The sequence below is a fragment of the Physcomitrium patens genome, chromosome 12 (assembly GCF_059467195.1).
Source record: "Physcomitrium patens ecotype Gransden chromosome 12, ASM5946719v1, whole genome shotgun sequence".
NCBI classification, from domain to species: domain Eukaryota; kingdom Viridiplantae; phylum Streptophyta; class Bryopsida; order Funariales; family Funariaceae; genus Physcomitrium; species Physcomitrium patens.
Genome location: NC_143421.1, coordinates 10,635,366 through 10,660,958, shown reverse-complemented (window position 1 = coordinate 10,660,958; position 25,593 = coordinate 10,635,366). Strand labels below are relative to the sequence as shown.

Here is a 25,593-nt window from a genome sequence, read left to right as displayed (position 1 = left end):
CTCCTTTCAAATTTGTTGCCGCTTCAATGTCAGAAAGTAGCTTATAAGCAATTGATTTGCCCTTATCTTTTGTCTCCGTTGTTTTTTCTCCCAATGATGCTGAGGTATCCTTTACTGGCAATTCTTGTGAAGCTGCCTCCCGAGCCTTGTCTCCTCGAGTTTGCCTCTTAAAAGAATTTCCTTCTCTAGTATCATCAAAATTTCCTCGTCTTTTTTCTTCCATCAAAGCTTCATGTTGGCTCTTAGCAATATATGCATGAACTGAAAGAGACTCAACAGGATCCTCCCAACCTATTCTTCCTCGTATTGTAGCTGCAGTTCTCAATAACGCTTCTCGAGGTAATTTCCCTTCTTGCATTGTAGAAACGGCAGAAGCCCAAAACTCACTAATTTTCGTACTTCCACCAATTTCATCATCTACTCTAGCACCATAACTTGCACTTTCTCGTGCTACTGTTTCATGCCCTTTTAAGTAATCTTGAACCAATGCTCTCATTCCTCCCTTGCCAAAATTGGTTTGAAGAAGATCCTCCCTATCTTTCAATGCTATCTTCCCATCTTTCCAGCAAATAATTCCCTGCCGTATCATATTATTAAATTCATTGCAATCTTTTCTAGTGTGTGAAGCATCATCACACCAAATGCATCTTTGTACATATCCTTGTTTTGAAACATTCTTCGAATTGTTTATAGAAGTATTCTCTTCAAGTCTTGCCAATTTGATTTGAAGATCTCGCATTCCTCATATAATTTCTTCCATACCCATATCTGCTTTCTTTGACAAGGATGTCGAAGGTTGAACTGTAGGCATTGTCGGTGGTGTAGTATGTACTGGAGCTTTGGGTGCTTGTACTAGTTTCGGAATATTACTCCTATCCTTCCTCCTTTCTTTTTTTGTAAGCAACCCCACCGCATCTTCAACGTTCTTCTACTTCATTGTCAATCCTTCATCTTTATCTTTGTCTTCAAGAAGGGGTTCTAATTTCTCTTGCAATTTTCCATGAGCAGCTTGAAGAAATAGATCAACTTTGTTCGGCTCCAATGTCAATTTTTCTACCTTCGATAATTGAGAGTACTGCCTCTCAAATTCCCTTAGTAGCTCTGTTGCTTGCAAATTCTTATTGGGCCGTTCAATCCATTCCAGAAAAAGCTTCTTAGTAACGCGATCAGCATCTTCCAAGAAATATTCGTCTTTCAATGCATGTGAAAAATCCTCCCATGAATTCCCACAACGATCCGTAATCAATGTAATGTGGTCCCTTATCTCCGGTATCGTGGCAAGTCCAAATAGTGCAACCATTTTCTTCTCAGAAACCCGATTTAATTCCATTTCACGAACATAACATCTTAAATACCTTGAAATATTCCTCCCATCAAATTGATCAATTTTATTGACCACTGCTTGCAATGCTTTGGTTGCCAAAGCTTCCTTTCGATCATTGCTTTGCTGTTGCTGTATTGACAATGAGAAGGCTTGAAACAAACTAGCAATAGACGGATCCATGTGCATACCTTGTCCTTTAGAAGACTCCCCACCAGAAACTTCTCCCAAAAATCCTTCAAAATTTTTATTTTCATTTTCCATAAAAATAAAGATAAAATCAACCGAAATTCAATACCTTCTACCTCAAGCTTTCACGTCGGATTCACCACTTATGTCGTATTACGTGCTTTCCTGCTCGAGAACGCGCCGGGCGTCTGGCTGTAGAAGGTAGTATGGAGATTCGTCAATAGTCAAGCAGTCTATCAGTTTTTGACTGCTGGAATATAAACGACTGCAACAATGTACCGTAAATCTATACGGGTGCTCTGCGACTGCTTGTCGAAGTCCTTTTTGTCCCAGCCGGTAGGTCTCTAGACGTTACAGAGAACCCCGTACAACCCAAACTGTTAACCTTCAATACTGCTTTGTACTTACGATCTTGTATCCACTGACTGTCTTGTTAGATTAACCCAATAAATTTCATTCACTCCGCATACTCAATCCTATAGACACCCTTTTAATCCTTCAATCACAGACGTAACTCGATTTCACAAAACAGTCAAGAGTATTCAAACCCACTTCATTTAAAAATCCCGATTCACCATTACAACACTGACTTCAGCAGCGATTGCCTTAGTCTTCCCCAAAACTCTACGAAGAAGAAAAATCCAAATTCTATGTCTTTCCTTCCCCGACCCGAAGCATGAAGCTCCTCTCTCTAATTCCCTTGATCTTCAAAAACCTCCAATAAAAAAAACCGAACTAGTAACCTTGCAGAAGCTTGAAAAATCCTTCCCCCCCGATTTCCCCTCAAAAAAAAACCACCCCCAAAACTATATCCCACCTAACCTTATCCTCTGAATTTCTTCAATCTTCCATCTTAGATCCGGAATTGGCTCCCACCTCAAGCTTGGATCCGAAATTGGCTCTCGCCGTCAAGCTTTCTCCTCCGTTTTTGCCTTTAAGAAATCCATTTACCGAAAATAACGTTCCCTGAGACGGCACAGAGAACAGGACAGCCTGAAACAGAATCGAACCTCGTAATCGGGACCACATTGAGTCGCCCGACCAATTCAGGTCCTATATTGGGAAAGATGCCCGTAGTAACCTGGATGTTCCCGTAATTGGGTCAAATTGGTCCTCGCGTCAGATTGGCTAAGATCCGTAGTAAGACCTGGATTTCCCGTAATTAGACTGCACTGGGTTGACCGGCCAATTCAGGTCTCATATTGGATAAGAGGACCCGGATTGGATTATCAAAATTGGATCCAATTGGCTCCTCGAACCCGTCTTGTGAATTGGTCCTTCTCTTCCTGCTGACTCCCGTTATTGGAATCGAATGGAGCATTTCAGTATGCCTCGGCTGACTGTAACGGAGTGACTGAACCTGACCACTCAGTATTTGTACTGGAGTTGGTCGATGCTCCCAATATTCGAAGTAACTGAATACTAATAAAATTCCCTTTTCTTTTTATTTTCACTGTATAATTGTGTTACAACACGACACCGTTTGTGAGACAGGGTCGAAATTAGACCATTGGTCACTAAAACAATCGCCTAGAGTAAATTAGGAATTCATTCAAAGATCGAAGATTAGAATTTGAGAGCTAGCTTAAAGCTCTTTTTAGAGGCATAAGGGTTTTTTTGGTAAGTTTTTTGAAGGTTCAAAAATTGTTGTTCAAAATTAGGATTTGTACTGGTGTTTTGGATTTTATATAATATAATTAAGGCTAGCAATTTTTGGCTAGTTTGTGCAATTGGTACAACATCTATAGTTCAAAATTTGATACTATTTGGTTTAATAGGTGTGCTAATTGTATACAAAATTTTGTAATAATCTAACGATGTACTTTAGAGATATCTAGTTTTTAGCATAAGAGGATTTTAGAAGTTGGTAGTTTGGAGTTGGGTAGAGTTTCTATGGTATCTAGAGATCTATTAGTTAGATCAAGATGAAATTTGGCATGGTATCAAAGGACTTAAAGATTAATTTTTATACCAATTTTGAGTCAAATTTAATAGTTGAAGAAGGAGAAATCATTTCTGGGATTTTTTCTTTACTTTTCAAGTTAAAGGCTGAGTGATATCAGTGCAATTTTTGGAGGTTTTCTCACAATTTATAAGTTGGATTGGGCTAAAAATTCTTGAGCATATAGAGGACTTACATTGACAATTTTATGTAAAATTTTACAATAAGTAGATGGTCAAATTAGAAGTTACAGCTTGTTAAAGCTCACTAATTAGGATTGGGGCTTATAAAAAAAATCTAAATTGCTTAAATATAAAAGTAACAATGTAATTGAGGTTTATGTGTAATTGAGGCTATTAAGAAGATTATTTTTTAGCACTTTTGAATCAGAATTTAAATTATATTATATGGATGAAACTTATTATGGATTTTTTGGATGTTTGTGAAATACAACCTCACCTTCTACAACTAGGTGCTCGGTGCATTTCCAAGAAAGACAACACGTAATACGACAACATAGCTCTTAGTTAAGAATATATATAGGAGAAAAAATAAAGCCTTCTTCATTCTTGTCAATGCCTTTTTAATCTTCAGTTTTATTTTTAAACTTTCTAATCTTCTTATTTTTAGAAATAATCATTCTAGTTCAATAATATATCATCTTTGAATGACTTTTTACTTCTTTTCAGTATCACAAGAATGTATTGATGATTGCTTTCTTCAAAATTCATGTCTTTAAAAATAGCTTAGAATATCTTATTCATTGATATGGATATGATATTAATGAACGTACATAGAAGTTAATAAAGACTTTTATAAATGCAACAAAGAAGGTTGAGGTTTTTCATCAACTTCATCTATCAAAATGAAGATGTACAAATAGAAAATCTTTAGTACAAAAAAAAAAAGATTCATGAAAGATAACATTTTAGCTTTTACTTTTGTTTGATACTTTTGTATATTTGTGATATTAAAAAAAAAAAGAACCAATAACTAGCAGATTCAACTTAAGAGCTATTATTTGCTGACTTATTGGATGAAACATTGTAATTTTTATAACTTTTAATACAACTTAATCAAGATGAAGAACTCTAAGAATAATATATTTTTTTTGAATAGATGGCAAGATACAATATATTTGATATCACAAACTTGGAAGAGACTTTGAATGTTTGATGATTTTATTAGAGGCTGAAACAATTCTTGATGGTGTTCTCAATGTTTTATTTCAAAGAAGTTACTAAGGCCTTAACAATGATCAAATAAGAGGGTGGTCTTCTTGCTTTAATATGAGACACTATCAATGGCTAACAAGACCTATCAATCATCTTAAAAAAAAACAAAGATCAAAGTATGTAGTAAACACAATTTATTGCATCTTAGATTTCTTCAATATATGATGACCGCTTTTCATAGAACTTATCTTAAGAAGGGAAGATAATATCACAAACACACATATTTATTATAATATTTATCCATATGATTAAATAGAAGTATGTAAAAGTAAATTTATTTCATAATATTTTCTAAAGAGGCTTCCTAGAAGCTTCATAGACACTACTTTGACTTCACATGTATTTGTAGTTGATTAATAGATTAGAAACTTTATCAATAAGTTAATCACATATTGATAGCTTACAAAATAGAATAACTATAAGGCATACATATAGAAAACTTTCCTTCAAAGTTAAGATATGTATTTTATAAAGTCAACATATTTTGGAGGTCCTATAAGATATTGCCATATAACTCTTAATTAAGCATATATATTAGCAAAAGTGAAGCCTTCTTCACTCTTGTTAATGCCTTTCTACTCTTTAGTCTTGTTTCAAGACTTTCTAGTCTTCTTGTCTTTAGCAATAGCCATTCTAGTTTAATACCATATCATCTTTAAGTGATTTTTTAGTCTTTTTGAGTGTCACAAGATTGTATTGATATTTTAGTTCTTTGAGGCTCATATCCTTGATACAATGTTGTAATTAAAAGAAATAATATATATATATATATATAAGATTTTTTATTTTTTTATTTTTTCTATTTCTTCAAATTTCAGTATGTTTAATTTTCAATCATAAGGCCTCTATTATGGTCGTGTTCTTTTACAAAGAAAGAACATCTTTTCCTTAACAAAAACATCAAAAAAGTAGATAGATTAAATCTCAATTTTTCTTATTCACAATATAAAATAACCTAAAACTTTCTTTTTTTTTGTTCTTACTTCATTTCTTTTATAATTCTCCTATTTAATTCATGTTGCATATTTTTGGTGAGGGAAGAGAGATTAATTTATGGACTTAAACTTGACTATATTGAAGTAGTGTATATTCTCTCTACATCTCCCTCATTTCACAAAGCAACAAAAAGAAAGAAAAAAATAATAGCTTTCAATTTTAAAGCCAAGCTATCTTCACAACAAGTGGCAATTGATGCTCCATGGACATGATTGCCTCAAAACCTGAAGTACTTAAGAGACAAATGAAGATATTGCACAATTGATAAGATAAGAATTGATGGATTTATTTATGCTATGGCTGAAAGGATGATATGTGCCACACTTTGAAGCACTCCAACTTTGTTGCTAATATTATAGACAAAAGAAAATAGAGACAAAAGGCCTCATTTTATAATAAAAAAAATAAAACTTTGTTGAAATTGTATTATTAGGGCCTTTGTAGAGTTGTTTCATATGAACCAAGTTTGGATTGAGAATACACATATATTAATTTTTATATATATTTATATTTATAAAAAGATATATGATATAAAGAATAAAAAAGAATTTAAAGTTTGTATGTGTGTAAAAACTTACCTTGATTTTCTTAATATATATACATATGTTAAAATATAATATAAATTAAAATATCAATGTATCTTAGATGTAAATTAATATTGATTTTTTTATTAATTTTAATTTTATCGATAATAATAGTTGACAGAAACATGTATTAAAAATTTATTATAATTACTCAATTAGGTCTAATATTTATTTAATTCCTTGAGCAAGAGTTGGATAAAGTTTGTAAAAAGATATAAAAATAGATATTTGCAAAAGCTTGGAATCGGTAGCTTAAAAAATATTTATCATCCAATAGCTATTATTTTTCAATATATGAGATAAAATTTATTAAAAGATGAAAAAAACTAAAAAAAAATAATCTCAAAACGTCAATGATTTGGTACATTTTATGATCAAATATAATAATAATATATACAATAATCTAATCTGTCATATAAGTAATTAAAGAAGATAGACTCTAATAACAAATAAAATGCACTAGATGCTCTATAATATATATATTATTCTTAATTGGTATTATTGTATTATTGTTAGGATGTTTTTGAGTACAAATTTCTTTAATTTGGTATCATAAAAGGGACACTTGTATATATACATAGTAAGGAAATAGATAATTTTTTCAAATAAATAATCAATAGTCACTTTTAAAGTTTCTAAACTTATTATAATAATAAAAATTATTAAAAAAATGATTTTTAAATGAACACAATTTTTGTAAAATACTTATTACTTTACTTAAAAGTTTTATTTTTGTAATTCAATTTGTTATACTTTTGATACTTTCACATACTATGTTTGTCAATGTTTGAAATTTTTAATTAACTTATTTAATATTTGACATCAATTCTTTTTTTTATCAACATGTTATTTATTTGAATCATAGTCTTTACTAAGAAAAAATCTCATTATTAATGTATTTTTATACCTTTGAAATATTAAGATCCACAACAAAGATTAAAAATGCATAAAACAGGACAGTGGAAACTTTCTCAGATTTTGCATCCATTAGGCAAACTATCACAGTAGCATCTATATGTGAAGATTGTTCAAAGAGACGAGTGGTGGCTCTCCTTCACCACATGGATGGATCTTTGTTTTCATCAAAAAGGTTTATGTTTTGTAGAGTTCACAATCTGTTTTACAATTCATTCCTTCATTTTACAATTGATCAAAGAATTAACTTTTTGCATCGTTTGCATCATTTGGAAACTCAAAGCAAAGAAAGAAGTGAGTCCTTTTGACTTCTTTGCTTCTTCTGGATTACATAATGAACCATTTCAGTTTTGCAAGTTTTTTTTGATTTCATGTAAAACATTTTTTATAGTACAATTTATATATAAGAGAAGAAATGAAGCAGGTTCATTTTTGAAGACACGTTTTCATAATACAATATGTATGTAATAAAAGAAATCAAAGTTATTTTTGTGTATTATATTTAGGATTATTTAGAGATTTTTCTATTTTTATACAAAATCTAAAGTCTCCAAATCAAAATGTTCATTAATTTCTTTTTTTCAAGTGTCACAAAATATAACAAATAAGAGACAACAATCAATGGTCATTTTAAGTAAATATGAGTAATTTGATGGCTAAAAGAACTTTTTTTCATTGATTAAGGATTGCATTTATGCCAATTTAAGTACTCAACTTGCAATTTGGAATTTTTAATATTATTTCATCTCAAATCTCAAGATTATGGTCTTGAAAATAGATTACTACATTCCTTTGTATCAATTTAAATTTTTATAAGTCTAAAAATTACAACTATTGATGACTTGAGCTAATTCAAATCTGATCTTGGTTATATGTTTTGTTTTAATTTAATCCTTATTAACAATATTTGTTTCAAAAATGTGCTAGTAAGCACCATTTAGAATAAGGTGGATGTTTGAAGTGAGTGTAGAAGTTGTCTATTGCAATTGTTAATTGTACATTCGCTTCTTTCATAAAACATTGTTTCAAGTCATACAAAATTTCATCTTAGATGAAAATCAAAATTGTTCATTTTTGTAAGTGATTGAGCCCAACAGAAATTTAAACCTATTCATCTAACTTTTCAAGTAAATATGCTAGAAAAAGACTTGAGCCTTATAACAAAGTTAATCTTGAAAAAGGCATTACTAATAAAAATCACTATGGCATAAGCTCAAAATTGCTTCTTCAAAGGTGCATAGATAATAATAAGAGATCCTTACTTCACTTAGTTTTCTAATGGAGTGGTGGGAGTATTAGTTAAATGACTTCATTGCTAAACATAGCCAATGAAGAAGTATCCATGGGATTATTGTTGATTAAGAATCTTGCTTATTTACAAAATCTTATTATTTATGCATATACAAGATCAAGTTGATCTCTAAGTGACCAAAGTTTTTGTCAAGTTGCCAAATGTATGCATTGAGCTTTTACATTCCATGGTTCAGGATAGCCTATTTGCTTAATTTTTTAAGAACAATTTCAATAGTGGCATCTGTTATGTTTCATTCACAATATGGTCCTTCCTACCTTATGAAACACATTTGTAATTCTTTCTCAACTATTTTCAAGTCTAACATATCACCAATCTATATTTCAGGTTGATAGTATCAATTCAGCAACATGTTACATAAGTAAAGCAAGAGTAGAAATATTCCTATTAGCAACTCAAACATAGAAGTAAGTTATAAATCTGAGATATTTTTGCAACTCAAAGACAATATGGGAGTCGTCATCATGCTCTAATAGATAACAAACCACTCCCATACTCAAGTTTAAATAACTTCAACATAGGCTTAGACATGTAATTGTATTCTATTATAGAAAATCAATAGAATAAGCATTTGTGCTTCTCAAGCATAATTTGCAATATAGCTTGGTAGGCTTTAATTCACAATCAAATATTACATGATAACTCTAGTTTGCTCAAACCTCTAGTAACTTTTGCTACAAACCAACCCTTTCAATATCATTGTTATCAAAATCAAATTACAATATAGACAATAATTAAGGTTTCAAGTTTTACTGTTGGTTATGTGAATTTGTACAAAAAGTATGAAAAAATTAGTTTCAAACTTATAGAACCTTAATTATGAAATCTTAATTATAAAACCTTAATTATGAACTCTTATTACAATAAAATCTTGAGTATATTTTTATTATTTATATATTTATTTTTATTTTTTGTAGTTGTTTTTACATATGTATGCTTATATATATATATATATATATATATATATAAACATCCACATATATACATAAGAATTTTTATTATAATAATGTATAAAAAAAATCACTGAAATTAATATATAATTCATCAAAAATAAATTATTGATTTTCAACAACTTGAGTATCTAATATATCATATATATAAAATAAAACTAATATTTTATTCTAAGAATTTAGAATTAAGATATTAGAAAAAAATAATAAAAATTTCAGATATCTTTTAAAGATTTAAAAAAAAAAAAAAAAAAAAACCAACAAAAAACCAACAAAATCAAAATCAAATATTCTATTGTGTAAATAATGCATTAATACATGTGATTTGAATTGCCAATGTTAAAGTTGGTTCTATTCAAAGATATGCCTCATTTTATTTTAAATAATTTGTGCATTTATTCATGTTGGATAAGTTGACTCCAATGATACTACTAAAAAATATTGCTCCTTACCAAGGTCTTTGCAATGGAATCTGATTGGTGATTACATAATTAATACATCAAGTTTTTAATTCATTGCATAGAGGGGCCTTTGTTTTCATCAAAAAGGTTCATGTTTTGTCGAATTCATATAAAGTTCATGTTGTTTGGTCGCAACTTAGGAGGAGACAAAAACCTCTTATAATTGGCTACATGCATTTATTATTTTTTTCAAAAGTTTCTATTAAATTTTTTAATTAATTTTTAATTCTCTTTGAGTTAGTCAACAATGGATAGACATCTCTTAGTCAACAATGAAGAGACATCTCTTAGTCAACAATGAAGATGCATCTCTTAGTTAACTCTTGACTCTAATCAAGTTAGAATCCAAGAATTAACTTTGTTCAATTTAACCTCTATGTGTCTATTTTCTGGATGAATGAGCATCGATACATCCAAAAAACCAAAATAATGGTGGGTTGTCTTACTTGTGATTTATTTTCATATGCACAGTAGGCTAATTTTCACTAGATTCTATTGCATGACCAACATTGGATTATGCAATCGTGTACTACAAACAAGTACTCACTTGCATTTGATCCAAAGCTAGGGCAACATCAACGGAATTGCACATGATCATACATTGGTAGGTTTGTTTGTCTATGTGTCTGTATATTCAGTACTGTTCATTTGTCCCTTTGTCCATCTGTCCATCCATAAGAAAGACAAATATGCACATTGTATGTGCTACTCTAGTTCTTATTATTGGAATTGTCGTAAGTGCATCAGATTGACAAAGGTGGAGCAAATCTAGACATTGCAATGTAGAAGCTCTCTTCTCATGGTGAGATGTCCAATGAGTGGAAGGGAGGGGGTGATATTCCCATGGTGAAAGTAAATTTTTTACGTATCAAAATGATTTCAAAAGCATTTCCGATTGTGAGGCTTCATATGTTTTTTGGGAATCTTAAGAATGTAATGTTTCATAGATGTTAGGAATTGCACATTTGGTAATCAAGTGTTTCTTTGTCTTCATTTTAAGAATCCAATCAAATTCTGCCAACAAATATATTGTATACGTTCTTTTAGTATGCTTAAGCAAATTTTGCAAGTTTTGCCTTACCAGCACATAGTTCAAAAGGCTATTTCAACCTACTAATTTCAACCTCCTGGCTCAGACGAGGTCCACGGAGACGCAAACAAAACTCTAGGTCGAAAGGTTTAAAATGAAAATCATGGAGTCATTAGTCTCTTCAGCAACTTAATTATTTATAAAATAGTTGCAAGGGATACAAATTTTTAGTTTCCTACTCTATTAGGATCTAATTCGAATGGATTTCAAGTCAAAAAGAGAGGGAGGATCTGCTTCTTCTTAAGCACTCCTGAAATTGATGAAGCATCACTGGAACATGCAGCCTTCAAGAAATTGTTAGGATTCAATTGCATGATCATTCTAGAGCTAATGGACATCAAAGAATTTTTCTTCAAAAGAAATGTTTTTGGAGTGCTTGGAGGTATTTTAAGCAAAAGATTTGGTGCTCAACCTTCGAAGGTGCTTAGCGGTGTTGATGGCTATGCCATTTTTATTTATGTAGAGATGATTTCCATTCAGACACACCGAATCATGATGTGGAAAATGTTGTTTTTATTTTTATTTTACAGGAATCTAAGGCAGTGAGGCAAGCCATGGTTGGAATTCTGGCTGTAAGTGCAATATTTTGTTTGTTGGAGTTCACAACTCCAGCAGCAAATGAGAATTTGTTTTACACTTTCTGTTTTGTCGTCACTTTTTTGAATGATGTTTTGAAAGAGTCCACACTTTTGCTCATTGTAGGCACCGATATGAGTACGTGGTAGGATATTAGATTCTTCACAGTGTTGAATGTTTAGCGTTTTTATAAGTCGATTGCAAAGACAAACACATTGTGCAGGCCACGATGGACAACCCATGGTTTGATCCTAAGTTCCTCCAACTTCTATTCTAGCTTAATCAACTAGCATCTAATTTGATTGACAGCCAGCCCAGTGGCAAAATCCTTCCCAAAATGGCAATGTAATCTAGCTCTGCAATTCGATCGTTACAACACTGCAAACCTTCATGAGATGTGTTGATAGATGTTTCAGCAACTGAATAGAATTTTCACAGCTTTAGTGTCAACTGACGCAAGATGAATGAGAAGCAATAGAGGGATGCTGTATATGATTTGGCAGTTTGATTCTCTACAGCTGATCTCCAAATTGGTATTGCACAGCAAGAAATTGACATCAATGAAAAACACTAATCCGAGCAAGAAATTACTATGTAATACTGAAATTCTTGAAAAGAAATTTTGTTTTGAAATACAAATTTTAATTCTAAATATGCATCACAAGTATTTGATTTCTTGATTTTTTTTTTTAAATTCTAACTTCAGGACATGCAAGCCAAAATTCTTAATTAATAAAATTCAAACAATACATTGTATCACAAGAACTGTCATTATATTAAAATATAATATATTATATTTATTTCACTATAACATCAAAAGTTCACTGAATGAACAATATTCATATTTCAATTGTCCATGTAAAACACCAACATTTGTTCAATAATATTACATACATTAGCCAAAGTTTTAATATATGTATACATATAGTATTAAAAATATTTAGTGCTAAATGATTTCTTTTCTGAAGAGTAAATATATATATATATATATATATATACATATACATATACACAGACACACACACAAATGTATTTCAAAAAATAAAAATAAAAACCAAGATTACAGAAACCATGTTAAATCAACTTTTTGATTAATGTATGTTCTTTTTAAAAATCTAAAATATAGATCACTCACAGAATAAAACCAATTAAGATCTGATCAATTATCAGAATGTAATGATAAAAATATGTTGCTCAATTGAACAAATTGATATTTTGGATAATTATCCTTTTTTTTTCAATCAACTATTAAAATATAACATCCATATGAAATTTATTAATCTTATATAAATATCTTATATTAAACAACTCATGAGAACAAATACATGGGATAAAAACGTGGCCAACTGCATGGGTTTCCACTAAATACTTTGTTATTGTTCTAAAGCAGTTGATCATTCCTTTAGAGACATTCGAGATATTGATCACCTATTTGGAAGAGCTACAATAGTTTTTAGTGGAGATTTTTGCCAAATATTGCCAATGATCGTAAAAGAAACTTAAGAAGAAATTATAGCAGCATCTTTTTGACATTTAATACTTTGATTTCAAATTAAAAAAATCTATACATTAAAAAGAAAACATGAAGTTGAATATAGGAGCACTTCAAGCAAATATCAAGTTTGCAATTGGCTTCGTCAAGTATAGAATGTACATACATGTTGTATATATATATATATATATATATATATATGGTGGTGCATATGAATTCTATATGGTTTCTTTATTATTGGCTAATATTTTTATTTGTCACTTATTAGATTGGAAATAGTACAAACTTTTGCTCAATAATGTAGTTATTTTTTTAATCACATGATTATTGATCAACAATTAATGTCATTTATTGATGTTATTTATCCAAACCTGGTAGAAGATGGTGTAGCAAATGATGCCTTTTAAAGAGATAGAATCATTTTATATGTAATAAAAGATGATGGAGAGGATATTAAGAAGAAGATTATGGCCATATTTCTTAGAGAAGAACATGAATATGTAAGCACTAATGAAGTTATTGTTGAAGATGGTGTTGATAATAATAATGTTTATCAAATTGAATTCATCAAGTGACTTAATCTATTTGGAATGTCCAAATGAAGGCTTTGTCTTAAGATTGATACTTTGGTGATGCTTCTAAAAAAATATTGTTTCTTGCTTAGGACTTTGCAATGGAACCCGGTTGATAATTATATGAATAATGGATTGAGTTCTTAAAGTAAGAATTATTAGAAGAAATTTGCTAGAAACTTGATGTTTATTCCATAGATTACATTTTCTATAACAAAAGAACTTCCATTTATTCTAAAAAGAAAGCAATTCCCAATCTATCTTGCATTTGCAATAACAATAAATAAATTCCAAGGACAATTGGTGAAGCACATTAGTTTGGATCTACAACAACCTATTTTTTTCCATGGTCAACTTTATATAGTACTCTCTTGGTGCACTTCCTCATATTCTATCAAGATTCTTCTTACTAAAAACGAAAATTTAAATTCCATGCTAAATTATTTTTTTTCAAAAGTTTTAATTAAATAAATATCAATAATTTATTTTTTGTATTTTTAATCTTTAATTTATTTATTTATTAAATTTAATACATTTTTATATGCCTTAATATATTTTTATGATTTTTTAATGTAATTTCTTTTTAATATTTTCACAAGTAATTCCTTGAACAAAATTAATTACTTTTTTTGTATATTATCTATGACAATGGCACAAATTTACCTATCTTACTTCATAGCTCAAAGCTCCATTCTATATTTTATTTCTTTCTATTTGTATTATATTATATTTGTATTTAAAAAATATTCTTTGGCTCAAAAAATGCTCTATTTGAGTTACACTTTCTATGGCAATAACATGGATTCATCTAATACAAACTTAAATCTTCTCAATCTTTATACTTATCAACTCAAAATAATTGCCTAAAATTTCAAAGAAGTGATTACTTTGGGTTCATCTTCGTCTTCCTCTTCTTTCTACTTTTTTACATGTTTTTAGTTAATCTTGTAGGCAACTCTTGGAATAAAAGCCTAATTTCAAAACAACAAGAAAGTTGTTAAGTAAATATTTACACAATTGCTAAGATTTAGGGCCGGAAACATAACATGATATACTACTCTTCAATTTGAGATTTGTAATAGATTCCACGTGTAAGAGAAGAAAGGAAAGAATTAGAACGTATATTAAGGAGGGTCCTAGAAAGTTTTGAAAAATGGCTGTTAGGCTACATCAATCAAACATTGATTCAACTTCTATTCAAATGTACCCATTATTTTATAAAATGAACTTCTTTTATGTAAAAGAAGAAAGAGGAGTGGAGGTGTTGAAGGATCCTCATGATTTGTTGGTTGAAGATACAAACGTTTCAGAAATGTGGACTTAAGATTGTCTAACCTTAGACTAGTGCTAAAACCCTATCCAGGCCAGTAGCTTGAAAGAATAAGATTTTACGATGGTTCCAAATTTTCGATGATGAAAAGCCACCTCTGTGTGTGTGTGTTTATATATATATATATATATATATATATATTAACAACTCAATTAGAGTGGCCTAGCTTTTACTGTTCTCATACTTTAAATATCTGTCTATGTGATGCTCTGACTTGTGTCGAAAATCAGGCATTTGTGGAGTAACAGGGTCCTTCATATCATCAAAGAACAGGAGGATCTTTAATATAAATGAGTATAGTATCTTATTTGTTAATTTATTTTGAATAAAAGCAGTGTTCATTGTGGGTAGTGTGACTAAATAATCTTTGAGTTGTACGAATGGATAAAAACATTAAAATACATGACAAATTTTTTAATGCATGACATCCTCATATTCTCAATGTTATCTAAAACGCACCCAAAAATGTAACTTCCTAACTCCATCCACAGTTGACATAACTAAGTTCGTTTATAATCAATCTCCCTCAACACTTTTCATTACAAAATGTTAACCTTTTGATTACTCTCAAGTATGACAATAGTGACTGACTTCTTTAACCACTAAACCATCCACACCCCTACAAACACATATTGTAATAGATTCACTAAGAGTTTCCTTTGTCCAAATAAATAAACAAATAAATAGTTATCGAGCCAAGGATGTGTGCATGGCATGCAAAATTGCTGAGTTGGAGAAACTCAAGCAAACGACATGCCGAAGCATGATCTCAGGCTCTACAGAAGTGGTTAGTCTGCCAGATTGCGAACAAAAAAAGAGTGGGCTCCAGCCGGCGATGCGATGCTGATCCTTCGAAGCATGCACCCCCCAAATTGATGAAATAACCTCTGATTTCCTCACCAAGTGAAATCTACGGAGTCCCCCGATTGCGGCTCATAAATTTTTGCCTTGAATGATTCCGAGCATAGTTCCAATAAGAGTGTCAGCTTTTGAACGAAGTGAGGTGACTTTGCAGTTAGGGGGGGGGGGGGGGGGGGTGGGGAAATCTGCTGCCGATGTCTCTGACGGCGTGGCGCTGGAATCTAGAAAAGAAAAAAACAAAGAACAATACTATGTAATAGTTTTCGAGGGGGCAGTATCCAGGACCTTGGTGGTTACGCCCAGAGAAATTATACGTACCCGAGATCGGAGATGTACTCATGGCCATCTTCCACTTTATCGAGATGAGAATTTGCTGCTGACTTAGTTGATACACTTCGTGATGCTGTTGTCGAAGCAAAGACTGGTTTGCCTCGGCATGACTTTGATCGTCCGCTGTTGTGTTGTACATCCTCTTGCAGATTCCGGCACCGTGTCTCTGTCGTTATCCTCGGTTACGGACTCCTCTCTGCATGTCGCAATCGAAGCTTGCAGAGGTCTCGTGAGCGAATGTAAGGTCTGTAGTTTGTGAGTTGAATGGTGCCGATTGCATGTAGCCAGCGGTCTTCTTCACCAAACCTCTTTCGAATGCGTCGATGACCGCAGTTCCTAGATTTTCTGTGTTGAGGAGTTTTATGCAATGTTTGCACTTACATGCTGAAGTCCTTGCTTGCATTTTTCCCGAATCTGCCACAATTTTAGTATTTCGACTTGGGGCCAAAACATCTTACATAGCAGGTTTTTTCATCATTTGTTTCTGATAAAGGCGACCTTGCGATCAAACATCGTTCCCGTCTCCTCTGGCTCCTGCGTTTGCTTTGCACTGTTGAGCCTGTCCTGTGTCAGTCGTTGCAGTTTGCCATGTGATCGTGCGAGGAGATCGATGCGTAGTTGAAGTGTTTCCAAAGCTGTCGTCAACTCGGAGGTCCTCGGAGCTTCAGAATCTTGTCTTCGATCTGACAGTGATTTTCTAGTTATCTCAATGGCACTCTGTTCCAGCCATTTGTTGCTCGTTTTAGTGCACGTTGGTGATGTTGTGGGGACTCCTCAAGCGGGGAGGAGCTGTTTGCAACTGAACTTCGTCCCTTTGGTGCATTACATACGCTTGTTTTATGCATTAAGTACTTTTGCAGTATCAATTAAAAGGTTGACGTGGTCAATTGCAGAGCAGTATGACGATCGGTGAAGACTTCATGGAGCCGCTTAAAAACGGTGATGTTTACCCTCCATCGATCACCCCAACGGTGTTTACGGTCGTAGATAATTACAGTTCAGTAATTCGAACATTGAGCGATGGACTCGGCAACAACCCAGTCGGCCATGACGTCGAGGCGAAGGGCATGTCGAAGTGGGTGTGGGGAGAGGTACGAGAGCAGCTCTGGTTGGCAGGACCCATCATGGTTATGTATGCGATGCAGTACATAATGACTATGGGGGGTGTTGTCTTCGTGGGTCATCTCGGAGCTTTTTCTCTAGCTGCGATGACGTTGGCCAACTCCTTCTGCGGCATCACTGGCTACACCATACTGGTAAAAACAACGGAGATTTCCTGATAATCCGATGCAGTTCAACAAAAGGAACAGGGCGTTCATTTGTAATTAACTTTGCAAATGGATTCCTTCGATGATAAAAAGAACAAAAAAACAATGTTTCCTTCAGTGTCTCCGACCTGATCGATTCATGATCGTGTGTTGCAGACGGGATTGGCAAGCGCCCTAGAGACGTTATGTGGCCAAGCCCACGGAGCGAAGCAGTACGACCTGCTAGGAATCTACTTGCAACGAGCGGTTTTCATTTTGACTCTTGTAGCCTTGCCCATCGGCCTTGTCTGGCTCAACATGGCCCGCATCCTCGTCGCCGTGGGCGAAGACCCCGTAATTGCCGAAGCTGCACAAACCTTCACTTATTTGCTGTACCCGATCTTGATCATGTTTGGAGTACTGATGCCGCTCATTAAGTTCTTCCAAACTCAAGGAGCAGTGTTCCAGTTAATGGTTTCCATGGGACTGGTCGCAGTATTACATGTGGGACTTTGCTGGCTTTTCATCGACATAGTGGGTTTTGGCCTCCATGGTGCAGCCATGGCGATGAATATATCTATCTTCATTAATTTATGCCTTCTCTTTGCGTTCGTAAGATTTTCTCCTCGATTTGAGAACACATTTACCTCATTCTCAATGGAAGCGTTCAAGGACTTCGGTGAATTTTTACGTCTCGCTGTGCCGTCGGCGACGATGATGTGGTATGCTCTTATCTTTTTCTCAACTTCTTTTGTATGTCATCTTGGGTGGGGTTTTTTTTTATTCATAGATATATATATATTTATATATTCTCTTACTTTTTGAATGGAGAGCGTAGCTAACAAACGCTATTGATGATTTGTCCATGCCCATCTTAGCTTGGAGACATGGTCTTATGAGATTCTGACGCTGTTGTCGGGGCTGATTCCTAACGCCAAACTAAACGTCTCATCTTTCACCATCTGGTTAGTCGTCTACTTTTATCCCTCCATTTCGTGCTGAATTCGTGTGTTAAAATCTCCAGATGTAATCTTTATCAATTTCGTAAGCTAGCGGTGCCATGGTTGCTGATTCATGCAGTTTCGGCCTGCTTTCATTAGCGAACCTGACTGCGCAGGCTCTCGGCGTCGCAACCAGGTACCTTCAGAACACTTAACATTCCTTAAGACATTGTGTGGCAACAGGACAGAGTTTCCATTCATAGTCTGCGAATCAAAGAGCAGTGTTAAAGAAAATCCGAATTGGGTCACGACGTTTATGCATCCAACACAATCGTGCTAATAAATTGGGTGCGGTTGGTCGTTCGATTGAGTTAATTTTTACTTCTTTTACCGCGCTGTTTGTAGTGTTCGAGTCTCGAATGAACTTGGAGCAGGAAAGGCACATGCAGCACGCTCCGCTGTGGCTGTATCCGTGTCTATTGGATTAGCAAATGGTGTATCTGTGGCCAGTTCCATCTACTTACTTCGAGACGTTTGGGGGAATGCCTTCACCAGCGACTTGGAAGTTTCGCAGCTCGTGGCTCACACTGCACCATATCTCGCAGTACTCGCCGTTCTCTATGCCTGCCAAGCCGTTCTTTCAGGTGTGTTGGCATTTCTTTCAGGTCCAAGCACGCTTTGGAAAGGTTTCTATTCAGAAGAGGTAAGCAGAATTAAGGTAACAGGGCGATGATTAGCTCGAAATCACCCTGATAACTATTTTCAGGAAATACAAGTTCTTGGAAATTCTTATGTTAATAGTTGTAGGTGACCAATTTATCTGCTGTACTGAATTGCAATAAACTGCAGGAGTGATGAGAGGTGTTGGATGGCAACGTGCGGGTGCTATTGCTAATTTGGGAGCCTATTACGGTGTTGGGTTACCCACCGCGCTGATATCAGTATTCTTGTTCCGGTCTGATTCAAAGGTAATATCAAGAACTCCAAATTTGTGCCATGAAACACAGTGGATTGTGGCTCATCTTGTTTCCAGTTTCAACCCGATGCTGTATCAACGGCGACTTGCTTGCGGTGTATGCCAAACTCCATCTTCACCCCTAGCACTATCGTGCACACAAGTAACGAGACTGGCTGCACGATGTGAGACTGATCAAAATGCTCTCGACGTGCACTTCTAGGGTTTGTGGCTGGGTATGGGTGTCGCCCTTCTGACACAAACCATAATCCTCATCAGCATCATTCTCAGCACAGACTGGGATAAGCTGGTACAGATTCAACTCAACCTCACGCTTCTACCTCACATACACTACAAACAAGTGATCTTTGAGATGAAACAAGTCCTGACAAGCAAATCTGAGACAGTTTCCTGATGATTTTGGGGCTATGTGGTTGCAGGCACAGGAAGCAGTGCTGCGGTCACATTCATACAAGTCACGGCTACCCGTTTCGGCACCGCCTATGCTCAAGGTTTGTGTCACTTTTCTACACGTTAAAAAAGTCTATTTTGTACTGATCATGCGATTGACTCTGCATGTGGATTTTCACCGACTGGGTAGTGATCAGTACTGCCACCCATGGCAAAACCATCTTTGAACAAGAAAAGCCACTTCTCACAATCCTCTTTTGCATTGGTCATCTCGTTGCAGCCCCTTCTAGAGGAGGAGGAGCAATTACCAAAGAGCTTGGAAGACTGCCCTCGAGCGTTGTAAATTCATCACCTTTGTTGAGTCCTAAATCGAATATTCTTCATAGTATGAAAGCTTGTGATAAAAATATATAAAATCTTATAATTATTTCAAGATGTCGCTCACAACTTGCATTTTAATTTTTAATATTTATAGTTTTTATATTATTTATCTTTTTATTTTAAAAAATATTCTATAAATTTGAATTTAAAATAATCTAAATAATTTTTAATGATATGTAATAAAATTTCTAGTTTATTTTATTAAAAAAATAGTTTATATATATTTTTTAATTTTTGAATTTTAATTTTAAGAACATATTCTCAATATATATATGTGTATTATCATAATGTGTAATATGTTAAGTTATTTGTGCTATTAGTATATAAAGCCAATCTTAAAAGATTTTGATATTTCATGATAAATCTGTATATATATGTATGTCACGGCCATAATCATGTGAGCTAATAATTACATATAGAAATAGGTAGAAGTAAGTAAAAGTAGATAAAAGTAAGTTAATTCTATAATATTTAATATAGAAGCTTCCTAGAAACTTCCTAGACGCTGTTTTGACTTCATAGGTGTCTTTAATTGACTTTTTGGATTAGAAATGTGATCAACAAGTTGGCCATGTGCCACACATGTTGTTAGTTTGAAGATCAAGCTAACTATGTGGCCCACACGTAGAAAAACTTGCCTTGTAAGTCAAGGCATGTGTCCTACAAAGTCAACACATATTGGAGGTCCTATAGAACGTCGCCACGTAGCCTCTAGTTAGATAGTATATATAGAGACAAGAGTGAAGGCTTCTTCACTCTTGTCAACTCCTTTCTTGCTTCTAGTCCAGGTTCAAGAGTCTTTAGTTTCTTGTCTTGTGGCAATAGTCATTCCAGTTTCCTTTTAATATACGTACTTGTTTATATTTTGACTTATTATATCGAGATAGCCTTTTGGTATATATTTTCCCTCATCGAGTCTTTGTCCTTGACAGATTGACAAGAGTACACTTACAATATCAGAGCTTTGTTTTTTCTTGAGTAAGAGTGGATTACCCCTTTCTCTTGACAAGACATAAGCGTATTAGAAGTTTGCGAATTACCCACTTCTAAACTGATATTGTTCTTAGTATCTTCTTTGTTATCAAGTCTTTCTTTTCTTTTGTCATGAGCAATATCAAACAAATTTTTCTTCTTAGTGTCATTATGGCAGAGCTTGTTGAAATGAAGAGTGCAATGGCACAAATGCAAGAGCAAATGAGGGAGTTAATGCTTGCGATGCATCAACTCAATTCACCAACACAGGAAAGAACAAGAATAGCAGAAAGTGGAGATATAGAGATGATCGGAGCTGCTTCAACATCTACAACAAATCACGTTCCTTCTCCAATTGTACAACACTCTATAAGTACTAGAGAACCAAGAATTGCCTTACCTGAGAAATTTGATGGTACGAGATCAAAGTTTCGAGGGTTCATCAATCAAGTACAATTGACAATTGAACTTCAACCGCAAAGCTATCCAACTCCAGGATCACAAGTCAGGTTTATTGGCACTCTACTTTTTGGTTCTGCATTATCGTGGTTTTCGTCTTTTCTTGAACAACGAAATCTAATATTGGACAATTTGGAAGCTTTTTTGGCGGAGTTTCGATCTATGTATGGTGAACACGATGTAACTCGTGTTGCAACAAATAAGATCCGAATTCTGCGACAAGAAAATCGCTCAGTAACAGTATATGCTTCACAATTTCGACAACTTGCAATTGACATCAAGTGGGATGATGCTGCACTCATCAGTCAATTTCTTTATGGATTGCAATACAAAGTAAAGAAATTGATGCTCAACTTACCTGATCCTCAAACTTTGAGTCAAGCAATCGATTTTGCGATAAAATGTGATAATCGACTTTTTGAATTTCGATCTGAGAATCATTCACGGGAACCTCAACATTATTACTCAATGGCAACATCAACATCTTTGCCAAACGTACATTCAGAAGTAGAAGACATGCAAATTGACGCGGTACGTTTTAAACCTCTAACTGAGCAAGAAAAGATTCGTCGTCGTCAAGAAGGATTAGGTTTATATTGCGGAGAACCTAAGCACACTGCTCAACATTGTCCAAAGAAACGACGCAACTATAAAATGAGGGGTACGACGGTCAAAGAAGACAACATGTCGGAAAACGGATTCGTCCAGCTACAATAGGGACCGTGCAGCTGGAACCTTATACAATTCCTAATGAAGGTCCTATCCTCTCCTCAGAACCCTCTCCTTGTTTTATAATAGACTTATATTTAGGACCTAAGAATTACAAAGCCTCTGCTTTATTAGATTCGGGAGCCTCAGCATGTTTTTTAGATGAACAATTTGTTAAAAGTCGTAAAATACCCTTTGTACAGAAACCTAAACCAGTACATGTAGAAGTCATAGATGGTCGTCCCTTGTCTTCTGGAGATGTCACTCATGAAACTCATCCTATAAAAGTAACAATAGACGGTCATGATAGCTACATAGCTTTTAACATAATTAAATCCCCGTCCAATCCAGTTATTTTAGGTTTATCCTGGCTAGAAAAATATAACCCTCGAATAGATTGGAATTCACATAAACTTGACTTTTCCCAGAGCGTTATTAATAGTTCTACAAACCAAGTAAAAAATTATAAGTCTAGTATAGTAAAACCCGTACTGATAGGTGCAAAAGCATTTATACACGCAGCAAAAGAAAGATCAACTTTTGCTATTTATGCTGCACCTATTTCTGAAAACGTAAAGACTTCAAGTGGCATTCCAAGTCAATATCAGGAGTATCAAGACGTTTTTGAGAAAAAAAATGCAGATATTCTTCCTGAGCATCGTCCATATGATTGTTCAATCGACCTCAAGGAAGGAACTCAGCCACCATTTGGACCAATTTACAGTTTATCGCAAGATGAGATGGCTGAACTCAAGACATATATTGACGAGAATTTAGCGAAGAATTTCATACGCCATTCAAAATCTCCAGCAGGAGCTCCAATTCTATTCGTAAAGAAAAAAGATGGATCTTTACGAATGAGTGTTGATTATCGAGGACTCAACAAGATCACAATCAAGAACAGGTATCCATTACCTTTGATATCAGGACTCCTTGACCAGTTGAATCAAGCTAAGATCTATACAAAAATAGATCTAAGAGGAGCATATAATCTAGTACGGATCAAAGAAGGAGATGAATGGAAGACTGCGTTTCGAACCAGGTATGGACATTTCGAATACAATGTCATGCCCTTTGGACTCACGAATGCACCAGCTGCTTTTCAACATCTCATGAATGATGTATTTCGTGAATTCTTAGACAATTTTGTCGTCTGCTATCTAGACGATATCCTGATCTATTCTAAGAACGTCGAAGAACATAAAATACATGTTCGTCAAGTATTACAAAAACTTAGAGATGCAGGATTGTACGCCAAGATGGAAAAGTGTGTATTTCACACTACTCAAGTTGACTTTTTAGGATACATCATTTCAAATGATGGTCTCATGATGGATTCTAAGAAAGTCCAAACAATCATGGATTGGAAGATTCCAAGGACGGTAAGAGATGTCCAATGTTTCTTGGGATTTGCCAATTACTATCGGATCTTCATCAAAGATTTCTCACGAGTTGCAGCTCCACTTACATGCTTGACTAGTAAAGATAAATTTCAATGGAATCAAGAAGCAGAAGCAGCATTTGAAGCCTTGAAGACATCGTTTGTCTCTGCACCAGTCTTATATCGTGTTGACTTTTCCAAGGCATTTTTTATGGAAACAGATGCATTAGATTTTGTCTTGGGTGCAATTTTATCACAAATGGGAACAGATGACAAACTTCATCCGATAGCTTTTCATTCAAGAAAATTCTCAGCAGCCGAGATCAATTATGAGATCCACGATAAAGAACTTCTTGCGATCGTGGATTCCTTTCAAGAATGGCGTCATTATCTAGAAGGTGCTTCTAGTCCAGTCACTGTGTATACAGATCACAAGAACCTCGAGTATTTCATGTCAGCACGCGTGTTGAATCGTCGTCAAGCTCGTTGGAGTATGTCTTTGTCAAGATTCGAGTTCATTATCACTTATCGGCCAAGAAAACAACAAGGTTTATCCGATGCCCTATCTAGACGTTCTTATTTTGCACCAAAAGAAGGAGATGCAGCTTTTGAGCAATAAAGAACGGTCCTCTTGAAACCGGAGCAATTTCATCTCCGAGCAATGAAATCAACATTGACTGTTGATTCAACTTTTCTCAAGCAAATCCAGTCCAATATGTCCTCAGACCCTCTTGTTTATGATATCGAGAATAATTCTTCCAAGTCTCATGATCCTTCTAAGTTCGAGTTCAAGAATAATCTATTATATTTTGAAGGACGCCTATATGTTCCAGAAGGAGAAGCACGTTTATGTGTTCTTCAAGCACATCATGACTTTCCAGCAGAAGGGCACTTTGGATATAATAAGACTTTGGAACTCATATCAAGAGATTTTTGGTGGCCACAAATGTGGAAGTCAGTCAAAGACTTTGTACAATCATGTGATATTTGTTCAAGATCAAAAATTCCTCGTCATCGACCTTACGGACTTCTTCAGCCATTACCTATACCAGAACAACCATGGTCTTCTGTTTCTATGGATTTCATCACAGATCTTCCAAGCTCAAGATCTTATGATTCTATATTTGTGATAGTAGATCGTTTCACCAAGATGGCACATTTTGTGCCATGTACAAAATCTATCACAGGTGAAGAAACAGCTAAGCTTTTCATTGATAATATCTATCGCTATCATGGATTACCTAAAGATATCATATCGGATAGGAGAACTCAATTTGTGTCAAGATTTTGGAGGACCCTTTTCAAGATTTTAAAAGTGGACATAAAGCTATCTTCGGCTTTCCATCCTCAAACTGATGGACAAACAGAGCGCGTAAATCAAGTCTTGGAGCAATATTTAAGGTGTACTATCAACTACCAACAAGATGATTGGACAACCCTTCTGCCATTGGTAGAGTTTGCTTATAATAATGCGGTACATTCTTCCACGCAACAAACACCTTTCTTTGCCAATTATGGCTATCATCCACGACTTGATACTTTTGATTTTTCAAAAATTGATAATCCTACAGCAGAAGATATGGCAAATCGGTTGTCAGAGTTACATGCAATAATGAAGACGTAATTGAAGGAAGCTCAAGAACGACAAAAGATAAACGCAGATCTATATCGTAAGGAGCAACCACAAATCAACGTGGGTGATAAGGTATGGCTACTTCGTCGCAATATCAAGACTACTCGACCTTGTGATAAGTTGGACTATCGTAGGCTTGGCCCCTTTTCTGTTTCTGAACAGATCAACCCAGTTGCATATCGGTTATATCTACCGGAGTCAATGAAGATCCATCCTGTATTCCACGTGTCTCTTCTTGAACCATATAAGACAGTGGATATACAAGGAAGAAGACAAATGCCACCGCCTCCTATAGAAGTAGATAATAATGAAGAATTTGAGGTGGAAGAGATATTAGACTCAAGGCGGC

The 25,593-nt window shown here is 34.3% G+C and overlaps 1 protein-coding gene across 6 annotated transcripts; it reads left to right on the top strand.

Annotated features, from left to right (window-relative positions):
• Nucleotides 1-16,153: 16,153 nt before the first annotated feature.
• On the top strand, nt 16,154-21,002 carry LOC112289404 (protein DETOXIFICATION 16). 6 transcript variants are annotated; one of them, XM_024534577.3, is made up of 10 exons: nt 16,164-16,400; nt 17,050-17,412; nt 17,581-18,125; nt 18,282-18,368; nt 18,484-18,540; nt 18,750-18,988; nt 19,194-19,312; nt 19,523-19,609; nt 19,740-19,811; nt 19,991-21,002. In XM_024534577.3, the coding sequence occupies exons 1-10, from the start codon at nt 16,227-16,229 to the stop codon at nt 20,051-20,053; spliced, it is 1,806 nt and encodes a 601-aa protein (XP_024390345.1). In that variant the 5' UTR covers nt 16,164-16,226; the 3' UTR covers nt 20,054-21,002. The 6 variants fall into 6 exon arrangements, with proteins under 6 accessions (XP_090111006.1, XP_024390345.1, XP_024390346.1 ...); XM_024534578.2 differs by having other exon boundaries at nt 16,257-16,395; XM_024534581.2 differs by having other exon boundaries at nt 16,267-16,400; nt 17,055-17,412.
• The last annotated feature ends 4,591 nt before the right edge of the window (nt 21,003-25,593 follow it).